Source organism: Sciurus carolinensis, chromosome 17, assembly GCF_902686445.1.
Source record: "Sciurus carolinensis chromosome 17, mSciCar1.2, whole genome shotgun sequence".
Lineage (NCBI taxonomy): Eukaryota > Metazoa > Chordata > Mammalia > Rodentia > Sciuridae > Sciurus > Sciurus carolinensis.
The window spans coordinates 38364695-38387236 of NC_062229.1; the positions used below are offsets into that span (position 1 = coordinate 38364695).

A 22542-nucleotide genomic window follows, 5' to 3' on the forward strand; every position below is an offset into this window, starting at 1 on the left:
ACACTATGTAATCCCATTTATATGACAACATGAAAAAGCAAAAGTATGGAGACAGAAATAGATGAATGGATACTAAAGTCTGGGGTGGAAGAAGGGATTAATTCCAAAGCAGCATGAGGTGATTTGAGGACAGGCTATAGCTGTTCAATACCTTGACTGTTGTTACACAGTTGTGTATGTTTGTCAAAATTATAGAATTGTACATGGAAATAGTGAATATACTGAGTAATTATACCTAATTGTCTCTTTCAAGAAGCCAATTGTTATTTAAGAAAGCATCCATCTTCCCAATTTAAAAATTGTATTGAGCAGTTCCTATGTGTATCAAAGATGGATAAGACTCTGAGACATCTCTAAGAGTCACTCAAACTAAACCTTGTTTACACACTCATCAGTGTAACATCTCTCCAAAGGATTTCACTGCAATGAAAACAAAATTTGAACTCCTTGCCCTGGCTAGGACAATCAGGATACCACCTACCTTCTTATATTTTCCCAACTCATTTCTACTGGTCAACTAGGATCCACCACACTGACTTTCTTCTCTCCTATATCTCCCCTCTGGCTACTCAACTTGTTATTCTTCCTCTCTAGAATGCTTGCTTCCCCAAACTCCGTAAGACTGCCCCTTTTTCATCTTTGGGCTCACTCGACTCTCTCTTCTTCAGAGAGGTCTGTAGGTGATGTAGCAATGGTACTTCTGTTCCAATTGTTTCCTATCTCTTTTTTCTTATGTATTTAATGTCTTCTTTGGGCTTATCACTATGTGATGTAGTAATTTTTTAAATATATTTTTAGCTACAGATGGACACAATACCTTTATTTATTTTGTATGTGGTGCTGAGGAATGAATACAGGCTAGGCAAACTCTCTACCACTGAACCACAATCCCATATTTACCTTTGTCATGGATTGAATGTTTGAGACTCTTCACCACCCAAATTCTTATGTGGAAGTCCTAACTGCTGGTGTAGTTGTATGTGAAGATCTCTGAGGAAGTATTTAGGGTTAAATGAGGTCATAAAGTTGGCACCTAGAATGCATAATACTAATGTTCTTAATAAAAAGAGGCAATAAATAGCTTACTGTTTACATGCCTTGGGGTAAAGGCCATTTGAGGATATTGTAAGATGGTGAGTGTCTACAATTTGGGAAAAGAACTCTCACCAAAACCTAATCAGTAGGAACCTTGATCTTCAACTTGGAGCATTCGGGATTTGTGAGAAGGTAAATTTCTGTTGTTTAAACCACCCACTCAATATACTTTTACAACATATCCCAGGTTGGGAAATGCAATATCTTTATCAGTGATTTCTCTCTTTAGAATGTCAGCTCAAAGAGGACTGGGGTCATACTGGCCTTGTTGCCTAGAAAGGAGTCTGAGAAATAGCAGATGCTGTATACATATATTGTATAAATGAATAAATGCAGAGAAGCTTGGGGAATTAAGTGGTGATTACAGTACAGGATGGCCAATGCCCAGAGGACAAGAACGGAAAAAATGGGTCCCTGAAAACAGTAGGAAGCTAACACAAGAGAATCCAGAGAACACAGTCCAGCAAAATACTCAGTAGAAGTTTAACTCCTATTTTCTATGCATGCAAGGACAATAGTAACTAGATGAAAGTTCTTTTCTATGAAAAACATGGTTTGCATTTAATAATCCCCTTTAGGTCTTATTTTTGACAGATTTTATCTATGAGGCAGTAAACAGAATGACTTGTCCAAGGATCATGAAGACATGACAGGTACCCACAAACACTCAAACAGCAGTCCCTCCCTCACACCTCTAGTAGTTTAACTTCAGGTAGAGACTCAAGTTCACCTTCTAATACTGACAGAGAAAATCATGCATCACATTTTAGCATGGCTGGTCTATTTTATAAAATGTACCAATTGGAGTATTAAAAATGAAAGCAATAAAAATTGGATTGACAGGAAGAGTTTACCGGAAATTCCACAGGGAAAACTGAGAGCAGAAACATAAAGAAACCAGCCAAGTAAACTGATACTAACAAAAGAAACCCTTGGGGGAAAATTTAATGCATTTTTGTTCTATCTGCTCTAATCCTATCCATCAAACAAGAATGATATTTCATACTTCCCAGCAAGTTCCAATACTGCCACTCAAGACAGAGTCATTTAGAAGGAAAAATGTACTGGAAAGAACAGACTGAGCTGAGCATACTATCTTGATCCTCTAATTCTGGTATCTGAAAATAAGCTCTTCTCAAGCCCAAACACAAACCAGATGAATTTACAGAAAACCTTTTCTTAAGCCAGGAAAGGAGAGACTACTAGTGCGTCTGAGGCTTAGAGGTGCTCTATCTAAAGAAAATATACAGACTCAAAGGGAAAACTGTAGAATGTGTTTTCCAATCTCTTAGCTTTTTCCTATTTCCTGTCATGTGTCCATATCATGGGTTGAAAATACTTTTACAGAGGCATCACATCAAAAAATTAGAATATCCAAGTAATCCTTCAGGCAGAGGTGCTATGATATTGGGGAACAGGGAAGAAAATTGACAAAACTTTTTAGCCATAATAATACACTTAAGGTAATTCTGAAATATGCCTTTATGGCTTTATATCAGTAAACACATACATTATACCTTGCAAAATCCTGTTACAGAAAACTGAGAATGAATTGTGCAACACACTTTCATGAAATCAGTTTACTCTCTTAAGAGATATTTCTTTGACAAGATTCACATAGTATTTTAAATGTAACAAGGACTTCTTTTATACTTAACCTAGTGGTTCTAAGCCAGAGGGAATTTTGCCCTCCAGGGGATATTTGATAATGTCTGGAGACACGTGCCACAGTCCGGAGAGTGGATACTACGGTATCTGCTATGGAAAGGTCTAGATGCCGCTACTCATTGTACAACATGTGGGAAAGCTCTCACAGCAAAATTATCTGGTCCAAAATGTTAGTAGGGTTGAGACTGAGGAACCCCGCCTTAAGTATATGGGTTAGTTACCTCTGGAGAGGTTTCACACAAACAAAATACCAAATGCCAAAATGGCTAAGAGAAGTTAACTATGATCTAAGGAACTCTAAGCTGGTCCTTGAAAACTTAATATGTCTAATGAATGTTAAAAGTTACTTGGTAATCTGGCAGTAAAGGCAATTACTCTCTGTGAGTCCAGAAAATGTAGGTGTAGGTCACTAATAGGATATTATTTCTGCCTGCAGAAAAGTCATCTTCAGGGGATTTGGCAGTCAGTAGTAATATGGGAAAATCTTATTTCACTGATAATAAAAATAACATGAATGTATCAATAACCCCAGGGTAGGATGTTTTTAGGATGTCTTTTTTTCTTGTAGAAAAAACATACAAAATCCTATTTACACACTAAAATAAACAGCACAGGCTTGTGTTTCATGTCTGCAGGCTACATTGTTAGAGTCAGAACCATGAATGCTACCCTCAGGGTACCACAAGAGTACCAGATTAATAAGTTATTGGTCATTTTTATTGTAATGCCAATGTATCCTTCACATTAGATTTCTTTCCTAGTATAATAAGATAAGGCTTCTGTATCAGTTAATATCAAATGTCCATATAAAACAGCTGGCAAACCAATGTTATAGAAAACATTCTTTTCATATCTCCCCAAAGAATACATTTTATTCAAATAAAACAATCCAAGAGGGTCTCACACAGCATCTCTCAGTGAAAAGGGCACAGGAATGATGAGATTTTGAATATGGGAGGGATTGTTCCCCACCTCCCATGCTCATATTTGAAAGTGATGGGATTTCATATTGAACTGCTAAAAAAGCAACAGGGCAAAAGTAATAACAAATTATAGAGTTATGCCAGAGAGCTCTGAAAGAAGGACAGGTATTTTCATTCTTGTAAGTTAGCTTATTGGAAAAAGTATGCAGCTTTTTTCCTCTTCTGTAGTGACTCAGTTCTTCACTCTAACCTTCAAAGCCTTAGATAGAAGTGACATTGAACTAATTCTTCTAAACGTGGTAATTGGATAGATTCAGGCAGATGACAGAACTGACATTTTCCACTGACTAAATGCAAACAGCATAGATTTCCATGGTCCAGTGACAAAACGTTTGTTCTTCATTAGGTAACAATCAAGCTAAATGTGAGAGTCTTTATTTCAGTTTAGTTGCTGTATTAATGTGGACGTGATGGGATTCAGAACATTTAAATCTTCACACAGTCTGAGGTCCCAACTACAACCCAGCCACATATTGGCTTATGATAATCAGAAAGGCCTGTGGTTTAGCATACTGTTATAGGACACTATAGGATTATAAAACATGTCCTTTAACCAGGAATGGGACCTCTGTAAGAGGACAAATTCATGATACTACTCATCCTGAAGCCACTCATTGAATGCCTCATTGGAACACAAATACCTCTCTTCTGTGTCCAGTGGAACTAATTTTCCTCTTTTAAAAAATATAAAAAGGTTAATAGTAAAAACATTTCCCTTCTACCTCTATTTCCATTCTCCATTGGCTCTTAGCACAAAATGATTACACTACCACCCTTTCTTGTATTCTCATGCAGGAATATTTCATATATATAAAAGTGAATATGTACATGAATCTTTAGTACTTCTTGTGCTTTGTTCATAATGGTATTTGTCCCCTATATCACATTAGAACTGTATACATGTCCTTTGTAACTAATATAAAAATTTTGTTTCTCAAATTTTATCACAAAAATAATTTTAAACAGTTCAATAGATAGATAATTTTTAAAAGGTTTGTGAAAGTCAACTGAATCAACATTAAATAATCTTTAACAGTACTAACCAAATTGGAGTGAGTGGCAACTGTCTTTGGAGACCACCCTCTGGTCTGGCCATGGTATAGGACCAGCCTCTCCCCCTATTAATTTTTTTACCTATTAATTTTTTTTCCCTCTATCTGTTAGGTTATTTCTCTCTGAGTTGGGTTTGACTGCTAGATGGAATACAGCATTGTGAATAGGGAATTGCATTCTTTATTCTAGACATTTATGTTAGATTCCTTGGTGTGCTGAGTAGTTATCTAAATCAGTTTTTACACCTCTATGAAGTGTCAGTGTTAACCTAAGGGACAGTATGTTGAGAAAATATTTGCAGCTATTTTGACATGTGTGTAGAAAGGATTGTTCTGTCAGGGCACATGTTACCATGTGAGGCAATAAAAACCAAAGATAAGCAAAATATTTTTAAAAAATTATCTCGATGAAAAAGAATCACATGAATAATATTACTTAGGTATAATCTTCCTATTTCTTTCCATTTCACTATAGCATATAAACTTTCTATCATCTCATCATCAATAATACAATGAATAGTTTAATGCTTCCAAAATTCCAGTCTCAACCAGGACGTGAGAAATTCAGGGGCACTTTGCTTGGGTGACACTAGATGCTGTGTTTACAGAGAATGAGGTTAAGATGTCACATGGGGGCAGCTGGAGTGATGGCTGGGGTGAGGGGTGGTTTCCCTGTTGTCAACACTCTAGACCAAGCAGGTGTTACCACAGTTCTCATTTCAGACTTGGCATTCCCAAAGCTGGGTTAAACAATCTATTCAAACTTTTCTTTTAAAATTATTATTGTGCCTGGCATTGAACCCAGGGGTGCTTAACTATGGAGCAACATCCCCAGCCTTTTATTATTTTATTTTATATTTGAGACAGGGTCTCACTAAGTTGCTTAGGGCCTCACTAAATTGCTGAGGTTAGCTTTGAACTTGGAATCCTCCTGTCTCAGCCTCGCAAGTCACTGGGATTATAGGCATGCAGCAGCGTGCCTGGTTTAAACTGTCTACTCAAAACCACAAGACATAGTGAACACGATCACTGACTTAACAGTCCCGCAGCAAAACAAACACATATGTCAGTAGCTACATGAAGAAAAGGCTAATTGTCATACATACTGTGGGAATAACAATAACATCAATATTTACAATACTGATTAGGTTGCACCACACCAATTTCCTTTAATCTTCACACGATTTTATGAAAAAGTGCTAGCACAATCATCTCTACCTCACAGAGATAGAGAAGGGAACTGAAATGCAGTTTGTCCTTGGTCTTGTGTTTGGTAAATGACAGAATCTGGATGCACGCTGGGGTAGTCTGGTTCTAGATTCTGTTCTCTTAACATTGCTCACACTGTTTCTCTGATGAGCTATTGTGAATTGTGCAATAGTATAATTTGATGATGTTCTTGAAATGGATACTTTTTAAAAAAGTGTATGTTTGAATGGGGGGGGGGAATTAGTGGGTGTCACCTTGCCTGAACTCAGGGAAAATTCTCTAATTAACAACCCCAGAGTAGAATGGGATGTTCTGAGAACCACAGCAAGTTCAGGTCAGCTGCAGTAACCCATGTCTGGAATTCCTTTTGGGCTATTCAGGGGAGCTTGAAATTTGTTCTACGGCTAGTAAATCAGGTGATTCTTGTGATTACATTGACTTTTGCTAATTATTCAATATGTGATATTTATACACAATGGAGTTTTACTCAGTCAAAAAGAAGAAAGAAATTGTTGTTTGTAGTAAAATCGATGGAACTGGAGAGCGTCACGTTAAGTGAAATAAGCCAGATTCAGAAAGTCAAGGATCATATGTTTTCTCTCAGATGTGGAAGCCAGAGAGAAAGAATAGGAAATAAGCGGGGTGGGGATTTCATGAAAATAGAAGGGAGACCAGTAGAGTGAAGAAAGAGGACTAGGGAGGAAAAGGGGAAATACCGGGGAATGAAATTGACCAAATTATGTTATGTGCATATATGCATTTATCACAATAAATCCCACTATTTTGTATAGTTGTAACACACCAATAAATAATGTTGAAAAGTAAAAATTAATTAGAAAGCAACAGGAAAATGACTTGGAGGAGCTGTACTAGAGGCAGGTAAATGACACTGTACTAGAGGTATGTCATGATGATTTGATTAATTCCCCCAGTGGTAGGTCAGAAAGACTGAGTTGAAGATAAAGTTTGGATATAGGGAGAACAAAATTTAATGAAAAATTTGGACAAGGAGAATTAGGAGAAGAAAGAGCCCAGAAGAAAGAATTCAGGCTCTAAACTGGATTTTGTAGCCTAAATGACTTTATAGTGAATTTTCTAAACAGGAAAAATAATGTAATATTTTCTCCAGTTAAATTTGTGTGGTTTGTATGGTGAAGTGTCAATGAAGATCATGACCTCAGTTTGGAACATACAAAGACATCTGTGAACAGTGAAATGGCTCTGAAGCTAATTATGAACTTGAAGGGTAGACGTTGAGGTCTTTAGCTCCTAAAAATAAAAAATAATAAGAAGAAAAGCAGGTAAAAGAGGCAGAATCAGAAGAGGAAACAGAAGGTAGTAAAAATGAGGAGCAAGAAGAAAAAGCAAAGAATGGAGTCATGGAATCCAAGGAAAGAGTTTCAAAACAGTATAAGTGGTGATTTTTTTTTTCTTAAAAAATGTCAAATGTGTAAGATGTCAAATATTTAAATGGACTAAAAGCTTGAGTTACAGCTGTCAGATTTGGAGATCAGTGGGGGCATCAATGAGAGAGTTCCAGGGAATTTTGGTCTAGAATTCACATTTTGATAGGCTGAATCAGAGAAGACTAAGGATGACAGTTGTGTAGACTACTGAAGACATTTATCAGTAAAGAGAAGTTCTGGTGGCTAGATGGGGTCCTGCCAGCAGAAAGGCCTGTTTTGTTTCTAACCTCCTTGTAGGTAGAAGAGACTAGAGTGTATAATGTACAGACTGGAAGTAATATTCTGTGGACAACAATGTGTTGAAAAGAAGGACTGATTAATGGAACAAAGTTCTTTATTTTATGATATTAGACAAAATCAATAATTTGAGCTGGTATGGTGGCACACACCTATAATTCCAGCTATTTATGAGGCTGAGGTATGAGGACCACATACTGGAGCCCAACCTAGGCAACTTGGTGAGATCATTTCTCAAAAGAAAAAGTAAAAGGGCTGGGTATGTAGCTCAGTGGTATAGCACTTGCCTATCATGTGTAAGGTCCTGGTTCAATACCGTTTCACTAGATAGATAGATAGATAGATAGATAGATAGATAGACAGACAGATAGATAGAAAGAGGTGGGTATTTGCAGCATCATAGTTTGTTCCTGAGAAAACTATTCATCATGGGGACTACCCAAGTGGGCAGTAGGAGAGGGTATTTGATATTCTATGTTAAATACCATTGCTTCTATATAGTTTTCCATTTTTCCTGCTTGGCAAGGGCATTGGACTCTTTTAGAGTCATAGACTAGCATTTGACTCTTAGCTCTTCCTCAGACTGAACTGCCTCATTTACTTATCTGTAAAAAGGGAATGTTAGCACTCACCAAAAGGAGTTAACATTAGTTCATGAAATAAACCATTCGAGATATTTCATATGAGTTTTTAATTTTGCTTCAGAATCAGTTGGCAATGTGGTGCATTTTGGAGATAATTGAAAGTCATATGGAAAACATGACATTTTGGAATTAGTGTTAATTACATTGTATGTGATAATGATATTGCCATCATGTGACATAATGTCTGTAATTTTGAAGATGTGCATTGAATAATTTAGGGCTGAAGTGTTATGATGTCTAAATTTTGCCTTGATATGGTCCAACAAATATATCTATTGATCATACTAGTGATTAACACAATTATAATTAAATAATTAAGTGTATAATTAGGTATAAAAATAAGTTATTCTATTTCTATCTTTAACAATATAAACTCTATGATATAAAGACTAGGTATATCTAGGTCACTGCTGCATATCCAATCCTTGACATAGAGTCTTGGGAAACAGGTACACTCATATATGCATGCATATATATGTATATCTGAAACACTGCAAAATATTAACACTTGCTGAATCTAATGAGTGGGCATTCAGTTGCTTATTTAACTATTATTTCCATTTCTCTAGATGTGCACCCATTTTCAAAATAAATTCCTAACTCTAACCACATGGATTCACTTAACTCTCAAATCAAATTTACCAATTTGGGCCCATTAAGTTGAAAATACCAAGTAATTTGTGAATAGTGTGTGTTTAGTAAATATCATTCCTTCCATTAGAGCACCTACATTCTGTCACTGTCACTTAGCATACTATGTCTCACTTTGTAGCTTTTGAATTAACTATTTTATCTCAGTTATGCAACTTAATTCTAGAAGGCTTTCTTGGCTATGTCTTTACTTTTCTCAATTCACCAAGTCTAAAGTGCTTTTTTAATATTTTTTGAAATGAGTAAATGCTTATTGGCTAAATGAATGGATATCTTTAAGCTTCTCTCCAGGTGGAAAGTTTTCATCAACCAAGGGACAAAGGCCCAAACTTTTACCCTTGTCTACTACCAGTGCTTACTCTTCGTGGAAAGTAGACTGTGAACTTCTTGCAGGAAATGGTCTTGTCTGGTACAGTGATCTTTAACATCTAGAAGACATAGCACTGTGCCTGGAAGATTCCCTGGATGTTTACTGAAAGGATGAACAAATGACTGGTGGAATGAATGATGGTAAGAATAAGAGAGAATTATGCTAACACTCAGCCTCCTAAAGATTTTCATTAGAGGTCACTGACCAAATAGAACAATAGAATTTAACTCATTCTACCTTTTATATTGATCTTCAATGAGGCCTTCATGACAATTGATTGTTTACTAAGACAAAGACAACTGAAAGTCAACATAAAAGGCAGTGAAAATACACTAAGCAACCAACCAACGAATGATCATTGTTAATTATAAGATAGTCAAAGCAGAGAGAATGGAATAGGAGGTGAGAAAAAAGTTTCAACAAAAGATATTCAGAATCTACAGAATTATAGAGAAGCCATGTAGATTGAAGGTTTTATTTTTCAGAGAAGGGATTTGAAGCTAACTAAGAGACTAAAAATTTCCAGAGGCTGATTAAACTGAAAACTGAGGATACAATCACCTGAGTTACGAGCCTCACTTCTGGCCATGACCACTACCCAGACTACCAGAAGGAAAGAGAAAAAACATTATTGATGTATTTCTAGAAATTCTTGAAACCTAATTTCTGTAGTGATTATCAGGAGAATCACTTTGTCCTAGAGAAACAGATAATTCTCAACCTATACTTCCTATTCACATCCAGTTCTTCACTGTGTTTCATTACTGGGGTCAGTAGTAGCAGGGAAAGAGAAGAAAAGTAGAGAAGAAAAGAAAGAGAGAAGGGCTTTCTGTGGACAGAGGAAGTGTGCAAATGGAGATCTGAATCACATGTGGGAACAGAAATTATTACAATGGTTAAAGAAAAAGAAAACCAGTCTGGTTCAAATACATTACACAAAAACAAAACACATTTGACCACTTTTCTTTGGTACTCATTCAGAGGTCAAGATCTAGCAATTAAGACAGAGAAAATGTGGTGTACTTACCCATTCTGTATAGCGGCTGTGGGGTCATAGGTCAGAGCCATGCCAGCCTACACATGGGGGGAGAGGGGAGGAAACAAGTCTCAGAATTTTTATTAGAATACCCAACACATTCAGCTCGAAGACTTTTATCTTTACTTTCCATGATTTACGTTTATTTTCTCCTATATATTTCTCCACCCTTACTGCCTAAACTACCATTTTACTATTCACAAACCGGAATCCACCAGTGAGTTGGGAGTGTATATAATATATCCAGACAAACCAAGGTGCATTGCAACTTGGATGATTTCCATTTCTACTTCATAAACCATCCGCTGTCTAATTTGGTTTCCTTATAATTTCTCACTATTGTCAAGAGCAGCTATTGTATATTTCAGGCTGGCATGAAAAAAATAAGAATGAATCCTGTAGTCAGGATAAAAATAAAATGAGACTTAAAATGCATTCGACCTTATAGAAGAAACTTACTAAATATTTATTTTAAAATAGATCCCATGCCTCAGGGTATGCAGGTAATGAATGACAAAGCACTTGTCAGATGGATTGCTAGTACTTATTCTACTAAGAATGGTAGGAAAGGGAGATTACTTACATATGATGGAAAATTTAGGCCATGGGACTAATAAGGAGGTAGTTTTGTTCTGTTTCTAAGAATAAGACAACCTCTGAAAAGCTACACTTCTATAACTGGCAGTGGATTCAGAGAAGAATATAAACTTGTGACTTGCTGGTTCATAACCTGTTATGTCCCTGACTGTACATCATCATATTGGATCCTCAACAACTCCATGAAGTAGGCAGGAAAATAATTTTCTCCATTTTGTAGATGAAGACCCTGAAACTTGGAAAGATCAAGCTCAAGGTCACAAATTTGAAGACAGAATCAAATTTTAACCAAAGTCTTCTAATGTGGGTGCTTTTCACTCTTCTGCTACAAAACTGGTCTAGGGTTTGAAGAGGATGCAGCAATGTAGGAGAACCTTCTCTGTGACTATAGGAACATATTTTTGGTTTACCTGGACTGGCAGCACTGTTATCGCCTGTTGTATAGGAAAATAATGGAAAATGCAACTTAAAACTACCCGGGTTGTCTTTAGGGTGGATTTCTTTTTCTGTTTTGAAATTGAAAAAATGAATTATCTCAACAACACTTTCCAGGCTTTGATAGTGCACTATAATTACACAGGATGAAACTGCTGGGAGAAATGGGGTAAGCGTATACAGGGCCACCCTGTAATTTTTTTTTCCCTCCAACTTTCTGTGAATCTGTAATTACTTCAAAATAAAAACATTAGAAAACAGTGAATGAGCTTTGAGGACTTCTGCAGTTTAAGAAAATCCATTAAAAAGTTTAAAGAAAAATTAATAAAGAGCATTTATGTTTGAGGTTTTTTGTTGTTTTGTTTGTTGTTTGTTTGTTTTTTTTCCCAGAGTAGCATGGCTGAAGATGGTTTTCCTGTTGGGCTCCTTGATTTTCTCAGATTTAGCACAGAACTGAAATGAACATTCTTAAGCTGCCTAACATGGGACCTGGGCTATGGTATGGTGTACTGCATTCAAGTTTACATTTCTTATATTGTTTTCCTTAAGTAATAATTTTTGTATTGTCATTACCATTGGTATGAGGAACAAAAGTATAGAAGCATATATGAATAAAACTGGCATAAAAGGAGAATAAAGAATTGAAATGGAGTTTGTATATAAAATTGAGATGACTGTCAGGAGTCAAGAGAGGTGCACTAAGGATACTTGTTCAATGATAACTGCATGACCTCTTTAAACTTAAGGATCTCAGTCATGTTAAAGAAACATGTAACCCATAATATGACAAACTGGGGGGCGGGCCTGGGAAATGAGAAAAGAATAAAATAGCAGATAGGAAGATTTTTACTTTGTGCTTTGGGTGAGGTAAAAATGGTAATGATGTCAAAATACAAAAAGATCTAAAGTCTCCACCCTTTTCTGGGATCTACTGCATGACAGGTGGAAGGCTGGCCAGACTGAACTCTCCCCAGAAGGGAGCTGTCCAAGGTTGAGCCAAAACTCTAAATTTCTGGGAACTAGAGAGGACAATGGTAAAAGTTATGCATTTGGGATGAAATTTTCCTCCCAAGGACACTAAGTTTCTCTTCCACAACTCATCTAAGATGTCACACTAGAGGTAGAATGAAAAAAGTAGGCTTAACATTCAATAGAGATATTATTAGTTCAGAAGACACTTAGGATGGTAACTGTATCTTCAGCCTACTAACTGCTCAAATTTTTTTAAAATTTTTACAACAGAAAGACTTCCCTAATCAACCTCACACTCCCTTCTTTTCCTTGTACTTGTTTCCAACAGTGCTGAGAGAGTGAGAGAGAGAGAAAGAAAGACCAATGCCATCTAGTCCTTCTTAAATTATAAATGATCTAGAACATTCTCTTCTTATGCTATTTATTTGTTCTAGCAACTTTAGGTAAGGATTTCTGTTTTCTCACATTCTACTTAAATTCCTCATGGATGCTAGCTAGCCAATCAATCCTAGCTAGAAATATAGTAAAAATAAACTTTGTTCAATATGTATTTCAGTCAGAAAATCCATGTTGGCCTCTTCCTCCATTGTTCATCTTGTTTCTATCTTTCAGAAAATGAAAAAGAACTGAGAGATGGTAATATAGTATAGTGGAAAGCTGCTTTCAGAACCAGACAAGTCTGGGTCAACTCCTCACTCTGTTTCTTTCCAGTAGTGTGACCTTGGGCAAATTATTTAACCTATTTGAGCCTCAGTTTCCTCAACTATTAAATGGTATGATACCTACCTCATCAGATTGTTGTGAAACTTAAATGAGATTACGTTTGTAAAGCGCCCAGCACAGTGCCTGGAGACAAGATACATACATAAATATTATAATACAGAGCAATAAGTGGTAAGTGCCATATGAGTGGTATGGATGAGGCAGGGAGGAGAGGGACTGGTGATGATCAGGTAAGGCACAGAGAGGAGGGACGGTTGAGGCAAGCTCTGAAAGATGAGTAGGATTGCTATGAATGGAGGTGAGAAGTGAAGGCCGGCTCAGGCAAAAGGAATAGAATGGAAAAAAGTATAAATAAAGATGGCATGGTGGGTGATCTGCTTTTGGTAGAATATATGATGGGGAGAATAAGATTCAAAAGGTCAGGAGGGAGGATCTTGGTTGCCCAGCTCCTCTTGGGGGGGTTACTGAATATTTTTGAGTAGTGAAATTTTATAATCACAAAGAGGGATTGGTCGACAGGAGACAGCATAAACCCCCTGGAAAACAGAGGGTAAATCCAGAGCAATGAGCAACTGGAGTTAGGTTTCTAGGGACAGGGAGGTGGAGAGAATCTAAGGTGAGATTGTCATCGCAAAAGGGTAGGTAACGAATACAAGTTTCACCTACTTCATGATTTTGCCTAGGGACAGTCCTGTCTCTGAGTACCTTTGGCAAGAGGAGACAAGAGATAGTGTCAGGTCATATGCATTTGGAACATTGTGGGTTACAAATCAAGGCAAGGGTTAAACATTGTTTTCCTTCTTCTTCTTTTTTAACGTCACTGTTGGCTAAATATCATAGCATAATAACTACACTTGGCTACACTTGGTTTTCACCTCATGTGTAACAGATTGCTGAGTTATAATTCTAATATGGTCTTAATGCAGATTTTGCATTCAATTTCCTTTTGTCTCTTCCCACAAAAATGAAAAATAAATTGATTTTGCTGCTCTGTCTAGCCACCTTTATATGAAGCTAGAACCATGAAATCATCCTTATGTAATCACCAAATGTTATGGCATGTTTACAAACTCCAGAGTCACACAAAAAGCAAAATATCTTGGAACAAAATTAAAATGTCACACCACATATGTAGAAAAGTGATGTTTAATCCTGTCACTTACTTTCAAAAAGTGTTTATTACATTCATAAATATTTTCCATTTTTGAATTTACATTATTTGTGTTTTGGAGGTATGTAAAATTTATTTACAACAAAATGGGATATTTTTGTCATTTTTCCAACAACAGTAAAATTTTTGCTTCATATTTTAGCCATAATTGGGTATTTCTTGGCCTCCTAGACAGAATCACTATTAGACAGCTAAATATTTTAGAAAAATAATTTAAATTTAAAATTTCATTGTAGTAATCAGACTGTTTTTATTTTCAATAAATATGAAGGATTTGTGGAAACAGATTTGTTTGACATGGTCTTACCTTTTCAGTCATGTGTCAAGACAGACCTTGGCCTTCTGAGGAACAGAGAGTAATTGACTCTAATAAAGTCAAGGAGAAGATAGTTGGAAGAATTGTTCTATCACATATGAAACTATTTTTACACTGAATAAGAATGGGGATCAAAAATTTAGAGGCAAAAAAATTTATACAAACAGACACAGACTGAAATTACTGGAAAATTGAAACATGGTGGTTTAGACTATCATTTCTCCTTTTTCTAAGGTCTGTCTTGGCACATTATGTATTATAACTACATAAAATACAAAGGAATAATTCCAAAGATTTCCAGTCTTCTATGATTGGACTTAACACTTTAGTAAGTTTTAGTAAATATATATTTTAGTAATTATTCTGTTCTGGATTAGTTCAAGTGGAGTTCAAAAAGCCAAAGACAAAGATGATATAGTTTTCTGAATGTCATCTTGAAAGAGTTTGTTTCTTGCAACCACTTTTAATATTAATTTAATATTTAACAACTGTTAGCTGGTCATGATTAATATTTGATAAATAAAATGACTTAAATGATAATGTATATAAAATGGGTTTAAAATGTGTTATAAACATTTAGGTACTGCTATGAAAGTAAAATCTCACTTAAATTTGCTTATATTTACTTACCAGTGTTTCTTTGAAAATGATCTTCAGTGAACAAATAAAATACACAATTGTGTTTACAATGTGCTTTAAAAAATAAAATTAAAAGATTTAAATCTCTGACTAGAAGTAAAACTGAAGCTAATTTCAACAAGATGATAAGGCTGAGGTGGTTTAATCCTAAATAACTTTTTATCTTCCACAAATGTAAAAACACTCTTTCAAGATGCATATAATAGGGATTACTTTTTACAATGGGGGGGAATACTTTAATTTAAAAAAAAATCACATTGTATCATTTATGGCTCGTTTTAAAATTCTAAATTCAGAGGTGAAAAAAGACCTTCTCACTTGTTAAAGTAATAGAGACTAGAGGCCTTATTTAGAAGTAATTTGAAAATGTCAGGAGGAATTTAGCTTTACAGAGTCAACAGAATCCAGAAAGGGTAGGCTGGAATAGGTTTGCCACCACCATCAGTGTCAAAGTAAGAATGAATAAGAGGTTAGGAAAAAAAAAAACTGAAAATGGAGGGTCAGTGAAACAACACTTCTAGTGATGGAAGTCAATGGGAATTCAAAAAATGGCGGTATTGGCTGAGCCTAAGGGATACCGAAAGTGTGACTACCCAAGATTTTCAGAGAACCGAACAACAATCAGTCATTATCAAAAACCATTGGAAGACTAAAACCATGTCAAAAATTTGAACAAAGAAAGAATTTTTAACCCACTTCCTGTTAAGGAAGAGACTAATACTAGGGAAAAAAAAATATGCTCAGAGCAAAACTGACAGCAGGTTATTGGTTCATTTGCTGAAAGAAGTGAGAGAAATAACTTCTGACCTGCACAAGAGTCAAGCGGTAGAATTTTACTGGAGAACACCTCTGCAGACTCAGGAGACTTTTCTATGGTTTGTTTCTCCCAAAGAGGTAGCCAACCAGATAAGGCAGGTGTATGCTCTCACCTGCTGAAGCTGCTGGGCAGTGAGTTCATCTTTCAAAGAGAAGTTGAGGCATAAATAAAAGAGTAGATAAGAAAATCCCCAAGGTCTATCTAGAACTGATATAAGACAGAAAAATCCTTAGTAACTGTGCTATTAAAGGTGCTAACTGCCCAGTGCAGTGGTGCATGCCTGTAATCTCAGCAGCTCAGGACCCTCAGTCAGGAGGAGTGCAGATTCAAAGCTAGCTTCAGTAACTTAGCAAGACCTTGTCTCAAAATAACAAATAAAAAGAGGCTAGACTTGTGGTTCAGTGGCTAAGCGCCCCTGGGTTCAATTCCTGGTACCCACCCCGCCCTCCAAAAAAAAAAAAAAGTCACAACCAACCAATGAAATGGCACAAACTATACTCCCTAATTTCATTTCTGAATTAAGGAGTGCTTTCATTTCAAATTGTGTGTAATTAATTTGCATCACTCGACTCATGATTTTTTTTTCTTCTTCTTTAAAATCTCCTTTCCCCTGGCTTCTGTGATTCTCTCCCCTTGTTTTCTGCTAACCTCTCAGGGATTAATTTGTTCTTTGGCAATACTGGCTCTAACCGCCTTTGAGATGTCAGTGCTCAGGCCAGATTTCTTTTCTTCTTCTGTGCCTTGTACAATGGTCACATTCCCTTTGTGATCCAAACTATTATTTATGTCCTGGTGATTTTCCCAAATCTTTGTCTGAAGTTCATGTTTCTATCCTGAATTCCAGACATTTATTGCCAGGTTAAATCAGTAAGTTCAATGCATGGTTATGACCTCATGAATTACCATCTCTTATTTGTGTATTTGCTAATATCTTTTGGTATAGCATGCCCTCCTGCCTACACTCAAAACCTTCTTCCAGCCCATCAACCATTCCACTGTGCTACAAGGGCTGCTCTCAAGAAAAGCAAGTCTTATCACATCATGATCATTCCCTCCAGTGGCCTCTGGCTAACTTCACAGAACTCTTCGTAATCAAATCCTCATGTCCCTGTTGATCTACACAACCTTGTTAAGCAATGCAAGACCCTATCTTTCACCAAACTCAGACATATGCTCACCTAGCTCTGGAGCATAACCTCTGCCCTTTGCAGCTACCCTGGTTTGGGGCTAAAAACCCCTCCATCATGGTCAGGGAGAAATTTGAAATTCTGTTCTTCCAGCCTTGGACTACCTGTCACAGCCTCTTAGCCATCTCGCTCCCTAACCCATTAACCACTGTGTGTTAATTCTTCTCCTGTGACTCAGAAAGGGGCTATTAGGACCTTGTTTTGACATGTGGGTCCTCCAGCTAGATTCTTGGCTATATATCTAGCTTGGTACCTCTTCCTTCTTCATTGTTTGGAACATCATAGTTTGCCGTTGTTGTTTGTTTGATTTCTAGTACTAGTGACTGAACTCAGGGTCACTCTACCACTGAACTACATTCCCATTCCCATCACCCTCCCTTTCTTTGACACAGGATTTTGTTATATGACAAAGTTGACTTGAACTTGAGATCTTCCTGCCTCAGCCTACCAAGTTGCTGAATTCTAGGTATGTACCACCTTTCCTGGTGGAAGATCAAAGAGTTTGACAAATAAATAAATTAGGTAAGTTTTGAATCTCAACTTTAAATTTATATTTCAAAATGGAATTTAAGGATATTTTTATGATTCCCTATTTCTTTTGAATATTTTAGCTGGATTCAACAGAACTTGCAAAGAAAATGTTTTAACCCTTAACTGGTCATCAGGTTGGTAGAAACACAATAATGACTGAGATTACTAAGAGACATTTCCAGTGCAGTGGGGAGGCTGGTGGCCCTTAAGCAAAATTATTGTGAGGAACCTAGGAGCAATTTAGAGACAACTGATGACCTGGAAGCCCTGCTTTTCAAAACCACTAGTCTAAAATCAGGGTGAGAGAAAGACTACTAAAAGTCATCTTGAGTTCTGCAAGAGGGTTTTCTGAAATCAAACAAGTGAAATACTAGGGATTTGTCTCATTAAAAGTAGGCAGAGAACAGAGAAAGTGAACTTCTTTATGTTTGAGGGAAGCACATCCAGGGAAGTCATGATGTCATTTACAGACTATGTTATCCCTGTATTTCTCCTTCTGTGTTCTGGTGAAGCATTCCTGTCACAGAATATCCCCTTTACATAGCAAACCAAGGACAAAATAGTCAGAGGTCAACAGAACTAAAACTGGAAGGTTAAGAAAGCCTCAGCCTGCCAAGAAGCAGCTTAGTTAAAAGGGAAACAGAATAGGTAGGAAGGACAGCATTATTTGATACAGCTTCCTAAAGGTCTTAAAGTCTTGGGAGGAAAAAATTCTAGTCTGAGTTTGTCATTAAAGTTAAATTAATCTTGGTTCATAATGATCAGAGATAAGAGGAAATTACTGTATTTTATGTAGATGCATCTGCTTTTATCTCAATCTAAATAACTAAATTCCATCGATTCTGAGACACGGTTTTGTTCTTTTTTCACATTTTCATATATGTGAAATTGGGGTTCACTTGATAATTAATGGCATTTCATAGTCTGCCAGGTTTCTTTTCTTTGTGTGTCATTTTCAGTAATATTTCATGTTTCATCAATGGTCTCTCACCATCAATGATGCATATATATTAATCAATCCCACTGGAACAAGGCTAAGTAGGACAAAAAAATGCAAAATGCTGAGGTCACTACTAGGATGAATCTGTGGAGCCAGAGGGAGGGCCATTTCAAGTATCTAGTTAATTGTTCCATATTCTTCCAGGTCCCAGTTTTAGTTTGTTGCTACGTGAGTTTGTAGAATGTGGCTTAATCATTGATGAGGCAGCCTGGGAATGCCAAGAAAGTGCCAACAATTCCAGAAGTACCCTAGTTGGATAATGATGACTTTGTATGTGGAATTTCAGTCAGGAGAATCATGGTTATCAACCTTTTGCCTTTCTTTCCTCTTGTAATTGCTTGGTATCATCTTCCCAGCTACATGCCCCTCCTAAACTCCCTATTCTCAGTCTTCCCCCAAGAGTATGTCATCCCATCTTTTCCATTGACAATACTAGCTAGATTGAGGATGGGGCCTCATCACTATATTCCATCCCAAGTTACACTATTGCACGGATTTTCAAGGTTTATTGTTCATCCTCGGTGATCTCAGTTTAGCAATTGCTCGGCCTCACAGCTTTAAAATAGAACATTTATCCAAGCAAGAAAGTTTTTATGCTGAATTACTAGAGTTCAATTTCTTGTGCCAAGATTAGAAGGGCCACTCATCTTAAGACTGCTCTCTAAACTATAGGTAAAGCATATGAAATTAATAAAAATCACATCTGGAGGGCTATCTTGCAAATACAGCATGCATCATAAAGGCCAATAGCTTTTTCCAAGATCACATATGTAAAGACTCCTCTTTAGTTCAAAGTTAATAAATACTATTTGCAGAACATGGCAATTTAGTAGATATAGCTTAATATTTCCCAAGACTTGTTAAAAAAAAAAAAAGAATTAGGCAACTAATTGCTGAATTATGTGATATACATGAAGAAAATAATGGTGAACTATATAGATAATATCCTTACCTTCACAGAAAAGGATCTAAGAATCCCTGAGTCTATACGTTCTTATTAAGATTTCCAATTCCTTTTCTCTCTTAAGTATTTTTGTTTCCAGTAGCTCATGGGGACAGTACATCAATTCCAAATATCTGAAATAATTTCTCTAGTGTTCAGTGTTGTAAGATTAAACTGAATACAGTATGGCTTCAAAGCTAATGACAACGGTGTATTCTTAAGACTTCGTTGTCAGGTTCTTCTCATGCTTAATAAGAAGGATGCTGACTGGTGACTTAAATTATTTAAGTGATGTGTACACCATTCAGAACACTTTCCACTGAAGGCAAGGAGGGTTCTTTTGTTGAGTTGTGTCTTATCTTTTTTACTGCTAAGAATGTATTAGAATGTGTGCTTTACTGTAGTATTGGTAACAGCTCATAAGAACCAAATGTTTTTGAGAAGTTCAACAAAATACTCTGTGAATGTTCACTATAGAGGTGAACCTCTTTATTTCCAGATTTTATGTATCATGTTGGTGGCAAGTTTGTCATTATATCCAGAGTTATCTGTTTGCCCCTTAACATCAATCTCTCCATAATAATGTGACCCATATTAGTTCCTACAATAACAGTTGGTTAATAGTGTTTCCCTCATATGCAGACAGTTCATAAATAGGAATATTATAAATGATATTAGAGTTAGATTAAGGGCTTTTTCTAAAGAAGATTTGTGAATATTTACATTGGATCAGATGTTTAGTATTTCTTAAAAATGATTACAAGTCAACTGATTGCTCATAGATTCATTACAATAATGAGAATAAAATGAGTGATGTTTGCAAATTCTTTAGAAAGTATTGTACTTGTTTGTTGAGGATAGCAAAAACTATCAGTGTCTTCAAATCTTCAATAATCTATGATCAACTCTGTGTTTTTTTTAAACTGATAATTTCATGAGTCTGGGTCTTTTGAAAACAAAAAGAAAATTTTATAAATGGCATTAAAATCACTATCTGTAAAAACTTCAAAAGTTACACAGAATTTGGTAATAGCACCCATTTATGTATGTATGTATGTATGTATGTGTATTTGGATGAGGAAGTCTAAAGATTATTGCATTGAGAATATAGAGATATGGTGTATGTAAGAAAATTACTGTTTCTCAGTTCCTGGTGAGTTCAATAAACTAACAATCACAGTATTTGATTGATTCTTCTCTAATAGACAGTTGCTTTGAAGGATGGTGGAACATACTTGAATATGAGGAGTCCTTATAGCTACTAAGGTTGCAAAAGAACTTTGGAGGTCCAATTTGATCCTATTATTTGCCAGAATGAGTTAATAAATCATCTTCATTTTTTTTTTATGAAAGTACTAACTGCAATTTGTCATTTCTCAATAGTGGCTCAATCTGTTCCTTGATTCTAGCAATAGATCACGATTACTTTTACTTTTTTTTTTTCCCATTTTCTTTCAACTTTTCCATCTCAGCCCTCCTTCCCTACGAGATATTACTGGGTTTTTATATTACCTGATCTTTAAGAGAAAACTGACTACAAACTTGAAAACTACCTAATGTTTCAGTGCTAAAAAATGCTTTAAGATTTGGCATATGATTGTACTAAAAAACTTAATGTTATGTGGATTGAAGATATATATTAATTTCTACTTCTTTATGTTTTATAACCTAAGCAAAAACTCAGCTAACACGTTATGTTGGCAGTCAATTTTCTTTCACATAAGTGTATCATGGAAGGTAATTCCTGTTTAAAAAAATATACTGACAATACATAGAATTGGAAATCAAGGAATTAGAATATGCTAGTCATTGGAACACAAAGAAAAGCTGACTTTTATTTTGAAAAGCCCTGCATTGTGCTGGCGATACTGTGGTACTCATAATATAGTGAATAACTGCACAATCACAGTTTGCCAGGCTCTGTGCTCAGTGCTTTGCCCGGGACCCAGCATTCAATCCATCCAATCACTAAATATGCACTTTTAATCCTTCTCATTCTACTGGAGGAAAAATGGAAACCTTGCTCTGTAAACTTGCCCAGTATTGCCACCCAGCTTGGAAGTTGTGGAATTTGTGATTTAAACTCTAGAGGTTGTCCCCTCAGCCTAAAGTAGAGTGAGTGCCTGGTATATCATGAAGAAAATCACACAGGATGGAGTCCATTGGGAATGGTGACACACTCCATCCTTAAAACATAGAAAGAAGTGTTCTTCTCAATAAGTGCATCAGAGAGGAACTTAGGATTCATCAAATCCTAAGCTCAAATTGCTCAAAAGCTCAAATTGCCCCAAAGCTCAAATTGCTTTTCTAGACATTCTCCTCCCTATGCTACTCAGCACCCAATGGCATAGTGGCCTCCGCTGACCAAGTGATGGGGAGGGTAGGGGTTTCCAAATTTGGGAAGCATTTCTGGTTTATAAGTAAACTTAAATCAAGTTCTTAGTTACCCACCATGAAAATAAAAGAAACAATTAACCTTTAGTAGCAAGATGAGAACTGATGTTTGTGTGGCTGCTATTTTTGTTATTTTGGCTTTGGTTTTCTTTCACTGTTATATACCTAGGAAGTCAATTACAGTCAATTATTTGATTTCTGCAATGCTAAATTATATTTGGTTCTACCTTTAATCTCCCACACTGCATACAGAGATCTGTGCCATGTTAGGCTCCCAGGGAGCAGGGCCTTTGGGTATGCAGCATGTCCTGAAAATTTTGTTGCCTGACTCCATATAGTGGACACTCAATAGGGCTTATTGACAGATTGCATGCTTTTTGTTTAAGCTGCATTTTCTTCAATATTT

General features: G+C 36.2%; 1 protein-coding gene across 8 annotated transcripts in view; it reads right to left on the reverse strand.

The window, feature by feature from the left end:
• Positions 1–22542, reverse strand: part of Rbms3 (RNA binding motif single stranded interacting protein 3) — a 662520-nt gene that overhangs the window by 109624 nt on the left and 530354 nt on the right. For all 8 annotated transcript variants that reach the window (XM_047530655.1, XM_047530658.1, XM_047530657.1 and 5 more), the window contains exon 8: positions 10403–10449. In XM_047530655.1, the coding sequence (XP_047386611.1) occupies positions 10403–10449 (47 nt within the window). The remainder of the gene's footprint in view (positions 1–10402; positions 10450–22542) is intronic.